Consider the following 16432-nt stretch of genomic DNA (forward strand, 5'->3'; position numbering starts at 1 on the left):
AATTAATTTATGAGTATTAAAACTTTTTTTTTAAAAAAAACGATGTCTATGTCAGACATTATTCGTTCAGTGGGCGTGGTGTTTTGTTTTGCTGATGGTTGTTGACAGACGTTAGGCTAATGTAGCGATCGTACACTCTTCTGAGCTGTCAGATATCGCTCGTTCGAATTTTTATACGTGACATTCCTATTTTTTTTAACAAAAATATCCAGTACTTAATTACTCAGGTTGCAGAAATTTACTTAAACTGGAATCTAGTCCAAATCCAGCGTTCACTGGCAAAGAGAACAGAAGTTTAGCCTGAGTTTTCTTTTTCTTTTTTTCCTCATTAGAAGGAACAGGCAGTTCTGTTTTCGCTGCCTTTCCATAGGGAGAAGGTGGGGGCACTGCTGTCCAATCACAGTCTTCAGAAAACTCTAAAAAAAAAAAAGCGAAACAGGCTCGGAAGCCGAGTGTTGGCATTAATCTATAGGTGACGCGATCGTACGCTTACGTCAAGTACGTACGGCTCCTCTTCGTCGCAGTCTCCTAAGATAAAGGCGAACCGAACGAAAATGGCGGATAGGTTTTCCCGCTTCAACGAGGACAGGGACTTCCAGGTACTGATAATACTCACGGCGAGAAATGGCGGCTGTATTTGACTATGGCATATGGGGTGATTTCTCCTTTCTTCCTTTTGAGGGACAAAGGAAAACAGTGGTGCCCACTCCCGATTCAAAGTGATATGCCATGCAGTTAAAGGCCTCTTCCTTCAGGTTTCCGTCGCCCACTCTGTTCATCTTTGGGGAGCCGTTTGAGGTGTTTTTGCGGCTTTTGGGGGGGAGGGAGGGGAATCAAGATCCCCCCCCCACCCTTTCCAAGTCAGATTTGCACCGGAGACACAGCTCCCCAGGGGGACAGTATGGAATCTTCCTCTTTTGAAGTTTGGTTGGGAAGGAGAGGATGCTCTTCCGTTGCATGCTTTAATCCAGTTTCTTAAAGACAGATTCTTTGTTTTTGTTTTTTCCTGTTTCATGCATACATCCGAGTCGAGTATATATTCTGCTTTTATTCCCTTTAGCTAGTGGGGGGATAAGAGAAGGAGAAACGTTTTAGCATTACTGGCCATATTTTAGCTTCCTTGCCTTCCGCCGAGGATTTAAATATTGTAGATTGATTCGAAATGGCCTCCTTTCCAGTATAATGTACCCTTTCAGGTAGCATTTCTGGGTAATGAGCGTTTCCAATTGCTTTTAAGGGGCTTCTTGCTGTAGGGTGGTTTCTCCATCAGATCTCAGTTTAATGTAAAAAAAAGGGGGGGTATTTTATGATGAAGGGAATGCTTTGGTAATCAGATGGAAGTGGAAATGTTAAAAATGTGTTTACTCTTCTGTGCTTGGCATGTGGAACAACATACTGTATTAGAGAAAAATAAAGCGCTGATCCCCGTTAATGAGAGTATGGTCTTTTCCATATTGATGATCTTGCATTCTAATGAAAACAATCCTTCACTCAACGTTTTTGTAGTTTTGTAAAATCAAAGCTCTTGCTGCCCAATGCAGATTGAAGTATGGTTATGGGAAAGCAAGGATCAGCTTTTTATGACTTCTTCCTGTGTATACCATTAATTGGCCTTTCTCCATTTTTTTCGGCTAAAATAAGGTTACATAATTATGTTTCTTATGTCATCCGTTTAGCTTTTTATGTCAGAGCCTTTAAAATGTAATGGCAATGTGCTTTATTTCAAATGTGAGGGAGGTAATCACTACTATAAGAGCTTTTGAAATTACATATTTACTTAAAATAAGTTTATTTCACTTGAAAAAGAATATGGGCATATACCTCTTTATTACTTAAGTTTTCTTCCCAGCCAGGAACCAATATTTGCAGGAGAAATTGTGGGCGTGCAGCAGCAGTTTAAAATTGTCAAGAAGATTGAAGATTGTATCTATAAACATTTCAATCTTGTAATAGGCAAATAATAGTCATGGTTATACATTGCATAAATCAAAAGCCTTGAGCATTGATAAAAATTATTAGTATCTCTTGAATCTCCTTTTTTGCACAACTGATTCCTTCTGATGTAAACATCTAGATGTAGAATTTATATTATTACGTTCAGATTTCTATTTTTTTAAATGTCAGTGTTTGCTAGAAATGAGTATCTTTATTACATTATACTAGCTTTGTGTTTCAAAATACTGGCTATTGAGTAGATAATGGGCATTTTATTTTTTCTGTTCCTTGCATAAAAGTAAAGCTTTTTGCAGTTTCAAAAGAAAGTACTGCATTATGCTGAACCTATCTGTAATAGCAATGGGAGTTACAGGATGAATATTGGCTTTTTTTTCTAGATATCTTATGGAGACTGAAATGTGAACTCTAGTTTGCAGCAGAAATAATTCTGGAGTTCTTCCTTCAGCCATAGGGATTTATCTCCAAATTGTTTAGAAAACAAGAAGCCATGTTGATACATGAATCGGAGATAGTTGTACACTCCTTCCATTTCTTTGGGAGTATGTTTAATAATGAACACATTCAGTGGGATAACAAAAATGTAAACTGCTATCTTAAAAATGCAACAGTTAAATGTCAGTTTTATTGTAAAATCATATCCCAAATGAAACTTGCTCTTGCATATAAAAATGATATAATTTATACAGTTTTAGAGTTATTTCATAAAAGTTTCCCAGCTAACTACTTTTTAAACATTAACAATTATTCAGTTGATTGTTGGGTTTTTATTCTCCTGAAATTATCATATGGTTTTAATATGGCATATCTAAAAATGTACTGTGTAAATAAATCTTTTAAATAAAGACATTTATCTTTATTATTTTGATTCTTTTAATGAGATGTAATATGTTAGTAATTGGATCTTATTTTCTTGTTTTACCTTGTATGTGTAACATAATGTGAGCAGTAGTAAGAAAATTCTCTTCTAAGAGAGCAAGGATACAATTTCTGATGATGGAAAAAAATAACTGGCCGTATAGAGAGCTTCAAATTAGATCTCCAAAGAACATAAACATAGAACCTGTCTGCAATATCTTAAAGGAGCTGCAGGATCATGTCACAGAGACATGAAAATAATGTAACTTCTATACACATATTATTTGGATAATTAAAGCAATTAATAACTTCATTGAATCAACTGCATAAAATGATTAAACAGCAGTCCTCTATTTCTAAGTGAGAAAGATAATGTACTAAGTTTAATAACCAGATTGTTGTTAAAACATTAGCAGATAAGAGGTTAATTGGTACTGCTGTTTAATAAACTAGTTTCATTAAAGATACTGGAAAGCTATAAACAGCTAAAAACTACCCATAAGCCTCAAACTCCACAACACACAAACACACACACATTCTTACAATTTGATATCTTTGATTGTCCCAATGACTGAAGAGTAGGTCCTTTCTGGAGAAGTAGTTGACCTGTGTATTGTTGACCTGTCTAGTCTCAAGCTCTTTGCATTTGACTGGTTTTTCTAGTTCTCACATAACAGTAATGATGAAAAAAGTTGAAATAGCCAAATTTCTTAATTAACTATATTTTAGATTTTAAATGTATGACTTTTGCTGTATATAGTCACAGAAATAAAAAATACTAAAGGTTAAGCAGCAATGTGGTATGTACATACCATCGAGATACACAAACAGAAACCATGACTTAAATCATGCTTATGAAAAAACTCTTACTTATGATTCATTGTTTTGTTAATCCTGTTTTAATATACTTAGTGTTAGGAATGTAAGTCACCTAACAGTTGGGTTGGAAAATATATAAACCAGGATAGACATTTTAATACTGTCTCTTTAAGGGAATGCTAAAATTGTAATTGGGCGTGGCTCCTCAAACGGCCATAAGATAGAGCCAGAAACCTGGGTTGTTCTGTTTCTGTTGTTGCTGAGAGAGTTGCCATTCCTGCATTTCCCTATTGAGTGTTACTGATCATCGTTATTCTTGGATTTGATGTAAGGCTGTTACTGAACTGTTTTTGTTACTGGATTATCCCTGGACTGAAAACTGACTGCTTTAACCGTGAATGACTTGGACTGTTTGTTGAACTTTGCTTAACCGTTTAATGGAAGTAACAGTTTACTATGCAGTGTATCTGTGTGCTGTTTGTGTGTTATTCTTCACCACTCTCACTATATCTCCCTGTGTGCGCTCATTCTCTTAATGGGGAATTACCTCAACACTGGTTACGGGCTCAGGCCATATCTGGCTCAGATAACTGAGAGTTGGTGTGAATGCACAGTACTGTATACAGACAGCTGTTTACTGTTTAATTGTGGGTTACTATCCTGGTAAAGATGACACAAGACCCTTCAACAAGTCTATCACTGATAACCCGGTTGGATGGAACATACTTCCTGGTCTATGAAGTGCAGTCTGCTTCTGCGTAGAGAAGATTTATGGAATGTAGTTCAAGATCCACCGGATGTAAATGCTTGGGATCCAGAAAATGAGGACGATGTCAAGAAGTTAGCTGATTTTAAACGGACCAATGAACGAGCTCTTTGTGTAATTGGACTAACACTGAGTGACCAGCAGCTAGTCCATATTTGTGGAGAAGAGTCTGCTGCTAGGTGTTGGGAGAATTTGAAGGGGATTTATGTTCATGACAGTGTAGGTGCACACATACATCTTATATGTAAACTGTTTAGAGCACGTCTTCTGAAAGGTGGAGATATGTTAGTTCATTTGAACTTCATGAAAAGAATTTTTCAAGAGCTACATGAAAAGGAACTGATATTTTCAGAGCTGCATCAAGTTTACATCATTCTTTCCTCATTGGATGAAAGTTATGATGATTACGTATCTTCACTAGAAGTCCTGACCAAAGATGAACTAACATTGACTGACATAACCGGAAGGTTGTTAGAAGAAGCAAGAAGATGACTAGATAGGGACCAACTGAGAAAGGAACAACCACAAGAAGAGGATTTGTCTTCAACTGCCTATACTGTTAAGAAATGTTTTTCTTGTGGGGCTAAGGGACATATAGCTAAGTTCTGTAAGAAGGGAAAACGACAGAATACTGGTAATCACCAGAAGGCTAAGAAGAATGTTAGTTTAGCCATGTCTAGCAATTCAACTGTAAACCATGATTTGTGGGTAGTTGATAATGGAGCATCGCAGTGCATTACTAAAAATAGAGGTTTGTAAAGATGTCCACGAGTAAGCAACATGTATCATTGGCAAATGGATGGAAGATGAAAGCGTCTGGTGAAGCTACTGCATATTATTCTTGTGTAAATGAGAATTTAACTATGTTATATATACCTAAACTGAAATTTAATTTATTATCAGTGAGGGCTTCAGTTAATATTGGTTATGTAGTAACCTTTAGGGGAGATAACTGTATAGTAGAGAAAGAGGGTAAAAGTGTTACTGCTAATTTAGAGAATGATTTATATGTGATACATGATGACCAGTTGCAGATGGCTAACTCGGTTTATAACAATGTTAAGCCACATGGTGAATGTATACATTTACTACATAGATGTCTGGGGCACATTAATTTCAAAATGCTCAAACAAACTGTTGAATTGTCAGAGGGAGTAAAATTGAAACCCTGTAGCAAGTATTTAAACTGTAATGCTTGTAGCCAAGAGAAGAGCAAGGTTACTCCAGCAAACAGATTTAATGGGTTTAAGACCAAAGAACCTTTAGAGGTTGTTTTTGCTGACATAATTGGTCCTAGGAAACCCAGTTTGGGAGGTGCCTGCTATGTTTTGAGTATAATGGACCATTACTCACGGTACGGTTTCTGCTATCTCATGAAAAACAAAACAGAAACATTCCAACATTTCTTTAACTGGCTAAGATTTGCTGAGAGAAAAATGAGGAGTTACTGATAATGGGACTGAGTTTATTAACGAGATTCCAAACAGTGCTGAAATTGGCTATTGAGCATAAACGTTCTGCACCTTACAGACCACAACATAACTCGTTTGTAGAACGAAGAGGGCAAACGTTACAAGCCATGGCTCACACTATGTTATCTGGTTCAGGTTTGCCTGAAACACTGTGGGGTGAAGCCATAATGTGTAGTAACCATGTTTTAAACAAAACTGGAGAATTGCCATTCACTCGTTGGCATGGCAGAAAACCAAATTTAAGTTACCTACACACATTTGGAGCTCCAGCATGGGTGCATATTCCCTCACAAGTAAGACTGAAAGGGCAACATAGAGCTAAGAAATGGTTTTTTGTAGGTTTCGAAGCCAATCATAGATCGTTTAGATTTTGGGATCCAGGCACAGCTCATGTTTACTGTAGCGCTAGTGCTAAATTTCTTGAGCACGTTGGGTGGCATAAACTGGAACAGGAATCCAGCAATGATATTATTATTGACACCCAAATAGTCCCTAAAGATGAATTAAGTAAACCACGAATAGTCATTAAAGAGGAAGAACAGGCACAGGAGGAAGTAGGAGAACAGGCACAGGAGGAGGTAGAAGAACAGGAGCAGGTGGCACAGGAGAGTCCACCAGTTAGCCCTGTATTACCTAGACGTTCAACCCGAGTAACATGACCATCTGATAGATATCAGGCTAGTGTTGTATGCCAAGTGAGTACAGTTCAAAGTAATTATAATGAACTGAAACTGTATCGTGCTAAGGATCAGGCTGCTTGGCAGGAAGCAATGGATAAGGAACTGGAATCATTAAAAAAGTTGGAGGTATACGAAAATATTAAGTTACCACCAGGTAAACATGCCATAGGATGTAAATGGATTTATAAGCTAAATACAGGTGTAGATGGGACTGTTACCCATAAAGCCAGGTTAGTAGCACAAGGGTTCAATCAGACAGCAAACGACTATGATGAGGTGTTTGCACCTAGTCTGAAGGCTACTACATTAAGAGCAGCATTAGTGTGGGCAGCTAAGAAAAAATACATTATAAATCATTTAGATGGAGAGACGGCATATCTGCAAGCACCGTTGCAACACATTATATATTTAAAGAAACCTTTAGGTATCAAAAATAACAATACAATTGATTGCTGGAGATTGAAAAAGAGTCTTTATGGCTTGAAGCAATCAGGATATGAGTGGAACCAATAGTTAAGGAATTAACTAAGATAGGTTTTGTAGCTGGCATGGCTGATCCATGTTTGTTCAAAAGAGAAAGTAATGGTGTGATTTCATTGTTGCTATTGTTTACTGATGACATAGCATTAATCACCAAAACTGAACAAGAAGCTACTGAGATAATTTCACTATTAGAAAAGAAATTTAAGATAAAACAGTTAGGTGAAATTAAACATTATCTTGGTTTAAAAATAGAACTAGAGGAGGACACAAAATCTCACAGGCAGATAAAATTAACCAATTACTAAAGAATTTTAAAATGGAACTTTGTAAGCCAGCTAAAACACCGATGAGCCAGGAGTTTAGCCACAGTGATATTCAAAGTCCTGTTTTTGATAAGAACATTTATCAGTCTTTGATTGGTAGTTTATCTTATCTCAGTAATTGGTCAAGGCCAGATATAACATACAGTGTTAATCAATTAGCAAGATTTAACACTGAGCCAACTGAAAGCAGCACTGGCATGTGCTATTAACATATCTGAAACAAACAATGCATTATGCATTGTACACTGCTCAAAAAAATAAAGGGAACACAAAAATAAGACATTCTAGATCTGAATGCATGAAATATTCTTATTAAATACTTTGTTCATTACATAGTTGAATGTGCTGACAACAAAATCACACAAAAATTATCAATGGAAATCAAATTTAGCAACCTATGGAGGTCTGGATTTGGAGTTACACTCAAAATTAAAGTGAAAAAAAAAAACCTACAGGCTGATCCAACTTTGACGTAATGTCCTTAAAACAAGTCAAAATGAGGGTCAGTAGTGTGTGTGGCCTCCGCATGCCTGTATGACCTCCCTACAACGCCTGGGCATGCTCCTGATGAGGTGGTGGATGGTCTCCTGAGGGATCTCCTCTCACACCTGGACTAAAGTATCCCCCAACTCCTGTTCAGTCTGTGGTGCAATGGAGCGAGACATGATGTCCCAGATGTGCTCAATTGGATTCAGGTCTGGGGAACGGACGGGCCAGTCCATAGCATCAATGCCTTCGTCTTGCAGGAACTGCTGACACACTCCAGCCACATGAGGTCTAGCATTGTCGTGCATTAGGAGGAACCCAGGGCCAACCGCACCAGCATATGGTCTCACCATATGATCTGAGGATCACATCTCGGTACCTAATGGCAGTCAGGCTACCTCTGACAAGCACATAGAGGGCTGTGCGCCCCCCTAAAGAAATGCCACCGCACACCATCACTGACCCACTGCCAAACCGGTCATGCTGAAAGATGTTGCAGGCAGCAGAAAGTTCTCCACGGCGTCTCCAGACCCTGTCACATCTGTCACATGTGCTCAGTGTGAACCTGCTTTCATCTGTGAAGAGCACAGGGCGCCAGTGGTGAATTTGCCAATCTTTGTGTTCTCTGGCAAATGCCAAACGTCCTGCACAGTGTTGGGCTGTAAGCACAACCCCCACCTGTGGACGTCGGGCCCTCATACCACCCTCATGGAGTCTGTTTCTGACCGTTTGAGCAGCCACATGCACATTTGTGGCCCGCTGGAGGTCATTTTGCAGGGCTCTGGCAGTGCTCCTCCTGTCCCTCCTTGCATAAAGGCGGAGGTAGCGGTCCTGATGCTGGACCTTGTTGCCCTCCTACGGCCTCCTCCACGTCTCCTGATGTATTGGCCTGTCTCTTGGTAGTGCCTCCATGCTCTGGACACTACGCTGACAGACACAGCAAACCTTTTTGCCACAGCTCGCATTGATATGCCATCCTGGATGAGCTGCACTACCTGAGCCACTTGTGTGGGTTGTAGACTCCGTTTCATGCTACCACTAGAGTGAAAGCACTGCCAGCATTCAAAAGTGATCAAACCATCAGCCAGAAAGCATAGGAACTGAGAAGCGGTCTTTGGTCACCACCTGCAGAACCACTCCTTTATTGGGGATGTCTTGCTAACTGCCTATGCTTTCCACCTGTTGTCTATTCCATTTGGACAACAGCATGTGAAATTGATTGTCAATCAGTGTTGCTACCTAAGTGGACAGTTTGATTTCACAGAAGTGTGATTGACTTGGAATTACATTGTGTTGTTTAAGTGTTCCCTTTATTTTTTTGAGCAGAGTACCGTATATACTTGAGTATAAGCCGAGTTTTTCAGCCCATTTTTTGTGCTGAAAAAATCCCCCTCGGCTTATACTCGAGTCAGATTCCCCTCTGAAAAAAAATGGTGTGGAGCTCCAGAGCTGGGCAGGGGCTTCCCTGCTTTCGTGTTTCCTTTGCAACTTTTAAGCATGGGGGTAATCGGAAGCAGAAAAGTTCTTGCATGAGGATATATTTTTTCTTTTTTTAACTGTTTTTAGGGGGGGAAAAGACCCACCGTCATGTGAGAATGCTCAGACACGAAATCTAAACGCCCGAAAATAAGTGTGTGTGTGTGTGGGGGGGAATTTTAACAGAGGGAAGATGTAGGGAGAAGGCAAAAGCGACGGAAGATCCTTCAGGGGAAACTGAGGGGGAGACTCACCCTTGGTCCAGATGAGCCCCTTCCCGCCCCTAAGGAAGCAGAGGCAGCCAGCAAGGGCAGGCAAGCCCCACTTCACAGACTCTGTCCGTCCTCGCTCCCACCCAAAGCCACGAAGTCCCCCAATCGCGCAGCCCAGAATCGCCCTCTCCTCAGGGGGCAGCAACGACGCCCAGTTTTTCCCGAGACAAGAAGCTCCGCCGTGCAATGAAAGCGCCCTGGCTCTACGCTCGCAGGCTCAGAAACAACGTGAGCCGAGGTGGCTTGGCTCCGCTCGGCTTCTCCAACATCCGGCACCGCCCTGTTCTATGTGCCGGGCCCGGCAAGTCCGAGCAGCCAGCGCGTGGAGCAGGACGGCGCCGGAGATCGTTGGCTGCCTCTTTCGCAGCACGGGAGGCCTCCCCCGGCTGGCCAGCTGGTCTCCTCCTTCTCTGCCTGGGGAGGCTTCTTGTGCTGCAAAAGAGGCGGCTAATGATCCCTGACTCCGCTCGGCTTCTCCAACATCCGGCACCGCCTTGTTCTATGTGCCGGGCCTGGCAAGTCTGAGCAGCCAGCGCGTGGAGCAGGATGGCGCCGGAGATCGTTGGCTTGCCTTTCCCTTCCCGAGGCGACGCGGGACTGGGGCCGCACCGGCGGCAGCAACTCCCAACAGCCCCAGCTGGACACCTGAGCGGAGCCCGGGCGGAACTGCCTGTTGCCGCCATGGGCGCCGTTGCGGGCGCCCGGCTGCCCAAGTAAAGAACAGGGCCGCGCCGGACCATCGGAGAAGCGGAGCAAAGCCGGACACCAGCAGCCGCTCCTCGGCGCAGAAAGCCTCCCCAACCAGCCGGCCGGTCTCCTCCTCCTCGGTCACACAGAACAAACAGGCAGAGAAGGAGGAGAGCAGCTGGCCAGCCGGGAGGCCTCCCGTGCTGCGAAAGAGGCAGCCAACGATCTCCGGCACCGTCCTGCTCCATGCGCTGGCTGCTCGGACTTGCCGGGCCCGGCACATAGAACAGGGCAGTGCCGGATGTTGGAGAAGCCGAGCGGAGTCGGGGATCATTAGCCGCCTCTTTTGCAGCACAAGAAGCCTCCCCAGGCAGAGAAGGAGGAGACCAGCTGGCCAGCTGGGGGAGGCCTCCCGTGCTGCGAAAGAGGCAGCCAACGATTTCCGCGCCCGTCCTGCTCCACGCGCTGGCTGCTCGGACTTGCCGGGCCCGGCACATAGAACAGGGCGGTGCCGGATGTTGGAGAAGCCGAGCGGAGCCGAAGCCACCTCGGCTCGCGTTGTTTTCTGAGCCCGCGAGCCTAGAGCCAGGGCACTTCCATTGCACGGCGGAGCTTCTTGTCTCGGGAAAAACTGGGCGTCGTTGCTGCCCCTGAGGGGAGGGCGATTCTGGGCTGCGCGATTGGGGGACTTCGTGGCTTTGGGTGGGTGGGAGTGAGGACGGACGGAGTCTGTGAAGCGAGGCTTGCCTGCCCTTGCTGGCTGCCTCTGCTTCCTTAGGGCGGGAAGGGGGCTCATCTGGACCAAGGGTGAGTCTCCCTTCAGTTTCCCTGAAGGATCTTCCGTTGCTTTGCCTTCTCCCTACATCTCCGCTCAGGTGTCCGGCTGGGGCTGTCGGGAGTTGCTGCCGCCAGTGCGGCTCCGGTCCGCGTTGCCTTGGGAAGGGTGGGGCAAAACCAGGAGCCGCTGAGCCTGAGCCTCCAGTGCCGCTGCTGCTGTTGCAAAGCGCTGCCGCGGCTCTTCCTTTTTGCCTTTCCCTTCCCGAGGCAACGCGGGACTGGGGCCGCGCCGGCGGTAGCGACTCCTGATTCAGGGGGCCTCCGAGGGAGGGGAAGAGAGTGACTCCTGCCTCCCGCTGTCATCATCATCTTCTTCTTTTGGGTTAGTGACTCAATTAAACCTTTCATGATAGTGAGATCGTTTCCCAAATTAATTATTTTTATTTTTGAAATTTACCAGTAGCTGCTGCATTTCCCACCCTCGGCTTATACTCGAGTCAATAAGTTTTCCCAGTTTTTTTGTGTAAAATTAGGTTCCTCGGCTTATATTCGGGTCGACTTATACTCGAGTATATACGGTATTTGGAGCCTAAAGATGAACTAAGTCTAACTGCATATGCCAATGCAAGGTTTGCTACAGACATAAATACACGTAAATCTACATCGGGTACTGTAGTATTATTAGGAAAGGTGTTGATTGGATGCAGGTCTGTTTGACAGAAACATTTAAGTATATCAACAATGGAGGCTGAATTCTCATGTTTATTATGTACAGATTTAGTTTTTTATAAGCAACTATTGATTGATATGGGAATTGATGTAACAGATTCTAATGTTGTTTATGAAGACAACCAATCAGCAATACAGATGGCTTCAAATATTGCTGTTAAGACAAGATCAAAACACACAGATTTAAGATATTTAAATGTGAGACAATGTGTGCAAAGTAAGATGATTAAGCTGGAATACGGTATGTCAGAAAATAACATTGCAGATCATTTTACAAAAGCCCAAGGATCTGTAAAGCATAAGGCTTGCTGTGAGAATTATGGTCTTAGAATGTAAGGTTGTATATATTGTCCTACCCAAAGGGGAGAATGTTAGGAATGTAAGTCACCTAACAGTTGGGTTGGAAAATATATAAACCAGGATAGACATTTTAATACTGTCTCTTTGAGGGAATGCTAAAATTGTAATTGGGTGTGGTTCCTCAAATGGCCATAAGATGGAGCCAGAAACCTGGGTTGTTCTGTTTCTGTTGTTGCTGAGAGAGTTGCCATTCCTGCATTTCCCTATTGAGTGTTACTGATCATCATTATTCTTGGATTTGATGTAAGGCTGTTACTGAACTGTTTTTGATACTGGACTTTGTTATTGGATTATCCCTGGACTGAAAACTGACTGCTTTAACTGTGAATGACTTGGACTGTTTGTTGAACTTTGCTTAACCGTTTACTGGAAGTAAAAACCTACATTTTACTATGCAGTGTATCTGTGTGCTGTTTGTGTATTATTCTTCACCACTCTCACTACATCTCCCTGTGTGCGCTCATTCTCCTAACGGGGAATTACCTCAACACTTAGTTTCTATACAGAAACAGCACTTTGCATTATAAAATATGCAAAAATAGTAAGATCCTTCTCTAAGATGCTCAGAAGCTAAATTTTAAAATAGGGGGATACAGTATAAGAGAAACAAAAATGAATCAGAACAAGGGCAAAGACATAAACATGAGAAATATTGGTTACCTATAATATAAATATAGGAGATAACCACATCCTAATACTGGCAGGTGAAGCTACTATATATAAAGAGGAAGCAGTCTGCAGGCAAGCAACCAAGCTCAAAGAGCATCAAAGACTTCACAATTCAGCCCATGGCTATGTACTGTATATTCTCTTCTACTGAATATAAATGGTGCTTGATATTTGTTACATTATATCCTCTCTATTCAATCAATATAGGTGAAATGTAGACCAAATATGCTGAAAAAGAAAAAAAAAATCAGTGGTATGTATTTCCTTTTTCACATGCTTGTAGCCAGACTGATTTTTGATTTCTTTGTTAGTCTTTCCTATGAAAACAGTATAGTTTAAATACAATAAAACAAAAAATTAAACCCTGTTTTCCAAAGGTAAAAATACAATATCACAATATCTTGTAAATATATGGAACTACACTGCCTTCCTACAGGATTCAAGGTGCTATTTATGAAGCCCTGCATAGAAGAGAAACAGATTATACATGGGATCTGCCTTCATCTCACATGCTACAACAAGAAGGATAAACAACTCTGGGTCCCTTCTCTGAAACAACATAATCCTGTGTGATCCAGAAAGCTTGCTTCTTGGTGACAGCCCCTGACTTTTGGAAATTTTCCCACCCAATATATTTATGGTTGGTCCTGATACTGCAGGCCTTTAGAAAGGCCTGGTTCTTTCTCCAGTTGTTTAGTCAGAATGAACAAAGCTCCAGTTTAGTAGGATTCAATTTCTTTTTCAAATTTTATTTATACATTACAAGAAAAAAATGACAACCTAAGACTAACTTTATACCGTTAGTGAAACAATTTTTTTTCAAAATTAAGGGAGGGAAAAGAAAAAAATGGGGGGAACCCTCCGATAAACCAAGAAAGAGAAAATGGGGGACAGTCTGGCTACAATAGCATGTGAAAAAGGAAATACATACCACTGATTTTTTTTTCTTTTTCAGCATATTTGGTCTACATTTCACCTATATTGATTGAATAGAGAGGATATAATGTAACAAATATCAAGCACCATTTATATTCAGTAGAAGAGAATATACAGTACATAGCCAAGAGCTGAATTGTGGAGTCTTTGATGCTCTTTGAGCCTGGTTGCTTGCCTGCAGACTGTCCTTCATCACCTAACTAGGTAACATGATCAGGGTTAGTGAGAGTAAGGTTTGCTTCCTCTTTATATATAGTAGCTTCATCTGCCAGTATTAGGATGTGGTTATCTCCTATATTTATATTATAGGTAAGCAATATTTCTCACGTTTATGTCTTTGCCCTTGTTCTGATACATTTTTGTTTCTCTTATACTGTATCCCCCTATTTTAAAATTTAGCTTCTGAGCATCTTAGAGAAGGATCTTACTATTTTTGCATATTTTATAATGCAAAGTGCTCTGTTATTTTAGGAATATAGATAAATCTGATTATATATGAAATTATGACCCAGTTTCTCATAACACCAATCATGAGGCATAAATAGCATGTAGGATTTAAAATTTATTTATTTAAGAGTTCTGTATGGCTGCCTAAGAATTTTAGTCAGGAATCTAACTTTATTTGTCGCTGTTCCCAATAGGAACTTCAATCACTTTCACCCCAATGCCCAAAGAAAGAACTAAGTCTTAAGAGCCTTTCTAAAAGGGGTCAAAGCCAGTAATACATTGAGGAGATCATTCCAGACGGTAGGCATCCCAGTGGATGCCTACATTCTATCAGCTGATATCACTTCTGGGAAAAGAACTCAAGCATGCCCATCCTATTTTGAACAGGTGGAGCAGATAGTTATTATTGGTAATAAGGACAAAAACTTAGTTCTGTGGCATACAAGACTTAATAGGTGATAACCAGCACCTTGAATTGCACCTGGAAGCATATTGGAACTAGTGCAGCTCATAAAATAATGATATTACGTGGGTGTACTAAGTAAGGTGCACCTGTAACCTCCCATGCCACTGCATATTGAACCAATTGAAGATTCTAAATATTCTTTAGGGGCTGCCCATGTAGAGCACATTGTAGAGATATACTTGAGAGGTGACACTCTAATTTGGCCTCCCAATTCAGGAATGACCACAATTGATGCACAAGATCAAGTTATGCAAAGGTCCTCCTCGTCTGCTGGAACTGTTTTTCTAAAAGAATCTCCAGATTGTACTCTGCTTCTGAATTGGAGAGTGCCCCCTTCCTCAAAGTGAACAGAAAAAATCTCCAGTCCGGAGATCACGAGGGTCAAGAACCCATAGACATTCAGCATTGCTAGGGTTTTAGAAACTGGGACAAAATTTTGACAACATTGCTGGATCAGCTACGAGCAGCATAACTGAGTATCATCAGGGTTCTGATGATATTGCATCCATCCATCTATACATATAGATGGCCTCCTCCAACAGTTTCATGTAGATATGAGGAGAGGGGGAAGCCATGAGAAAACACTGCAAAACAGAAGGCTAGGATGGACCATTCCCTGCACACCAATAAGGAGTGGAAGTGGAGATGAATGAAAGAGAAATTTTGTAACAAATTTCCCAATCCTCTGGGCCAGTCCAGAAACTATAGTCAATGATAATGAACATTATTGAGAGATCAAGAAAAGTCAGGTTCCCCCATCCTGCACTTGTCAATAAGCCATCAGCAACCAATACTTTTTCTGTACTGTGTCTCAAAGTCTGAAATCAAAGTGGAAGGATTCTAAAGGACTCATTCCTCTAGACCCGTGATGATGAACCTATAGCATGCTTGCCAGAGGTGGCACCCAGAGCTGTCGCCCCAGCTCAGCTCTACCAGACATGTACATGCCCATGCGCCTCCCTCCAACCAGCTGATCTCTGCTGCGCATGTTTGGGGATGGGGCGCATACGCAGGTGGGGGAGAACACATGCAGGGATGTGGGGTGCAGGCACGGGGACATACACAGGTGTGTGCATGCTTGGAGAGGGTGCAGGGGCATGCGTGGGAGGTGGGGCACATGCATGGGGTGCATGTGTATTGCATTTTGGGGGTTTGCCAGCACACATGGTTAGCTATCACTTTAGTGATGGCTCAGTGATGGCTAACAAAAGGTTAGCCATCACTGAGATAGGTTATTGAATTGATCCTAGAGTAGTGTTGATAAACCTTTTCAGCACTGAGTACTGAAATGGGAGCACTTGTGGGAGCACCAGAAACTGGAAGAATAGCTCCCTGGCGTGCATGCGCACCGGCCAGCTGATCTTTGCGTACACATGCATGCCAGAAACTGGAAGACCAGGTTTCCGGCACTTCCGCATGCGTGAAGACCAGCTGACCAGTGCATATGCATACTCCGGAACCCAGAAGATCCAACGGGCGATGGCTGGTTTGCTTGGAGAGATGGTTCTGTGTGCCACTTCTGGCACGTGTGCCATAGGTTCGCCATCACAGTTCTAACAGGAGGGGTACAAATCTAAAATACAGATCCTAATAGCTAACAGCTCCAAAGAGTCACTTTACGTCCTCAGAACTAAAAGCATTATCTCCTCCAAGATAACAACACACTATCATGTCTCAGTCACTTCCATAGGATTTGCATAAACTGGAATCAAATTCAGTATGAATCCAAGCAATTTTATCACCAGGTTCCAAAAGCAATCCTCACTTTAACTT

At 42.1% G+C, this 16432-nt stretch overlaps 1 protein-coding gene across 2 annotated transcripts in view; it reads left to right on the forward strand.

Annotated features, from left to right (window-relative positions):
- The first annotated feature begins 393 nt into the window (after positions 1-393).
- Positions 394-16432, forward strand: part of GPATCH8 (G-patch domain containing 8) — a 116286-nt gene continuing 100247 nt past the window's right edge. The window contains exon 1 of one of the 2 annotated variants that reach the window (XM_087946809.1): positions 394-599. In XM_087946809.1, the coding sequence (XP_087802935.1) occupies positions 555-599 (45 nt within the window). In that variant the 5' untranslated portion in view covers positions 394-554. The remainder of the gene's footprint in view (positions 600-16432) is intronic. The other variant, XM_026683670.2, reaches the window with a different exon arrangement.

Source organism: Notechis scutatus, chromosome Z, assembly GCF_049901735.1.
Source record: "Notechis scutatus isolate UNSWTSFEM ecotype Mainland chromosome Z, rNotScu1.2, whole genome shotgun sequence".
Taxonomy (NCBI): Eukaryota; Metazoa; Chordata; class Lepidosauria; order Squamata; family Elapidae; genus Notechis; species Notechis scutatus.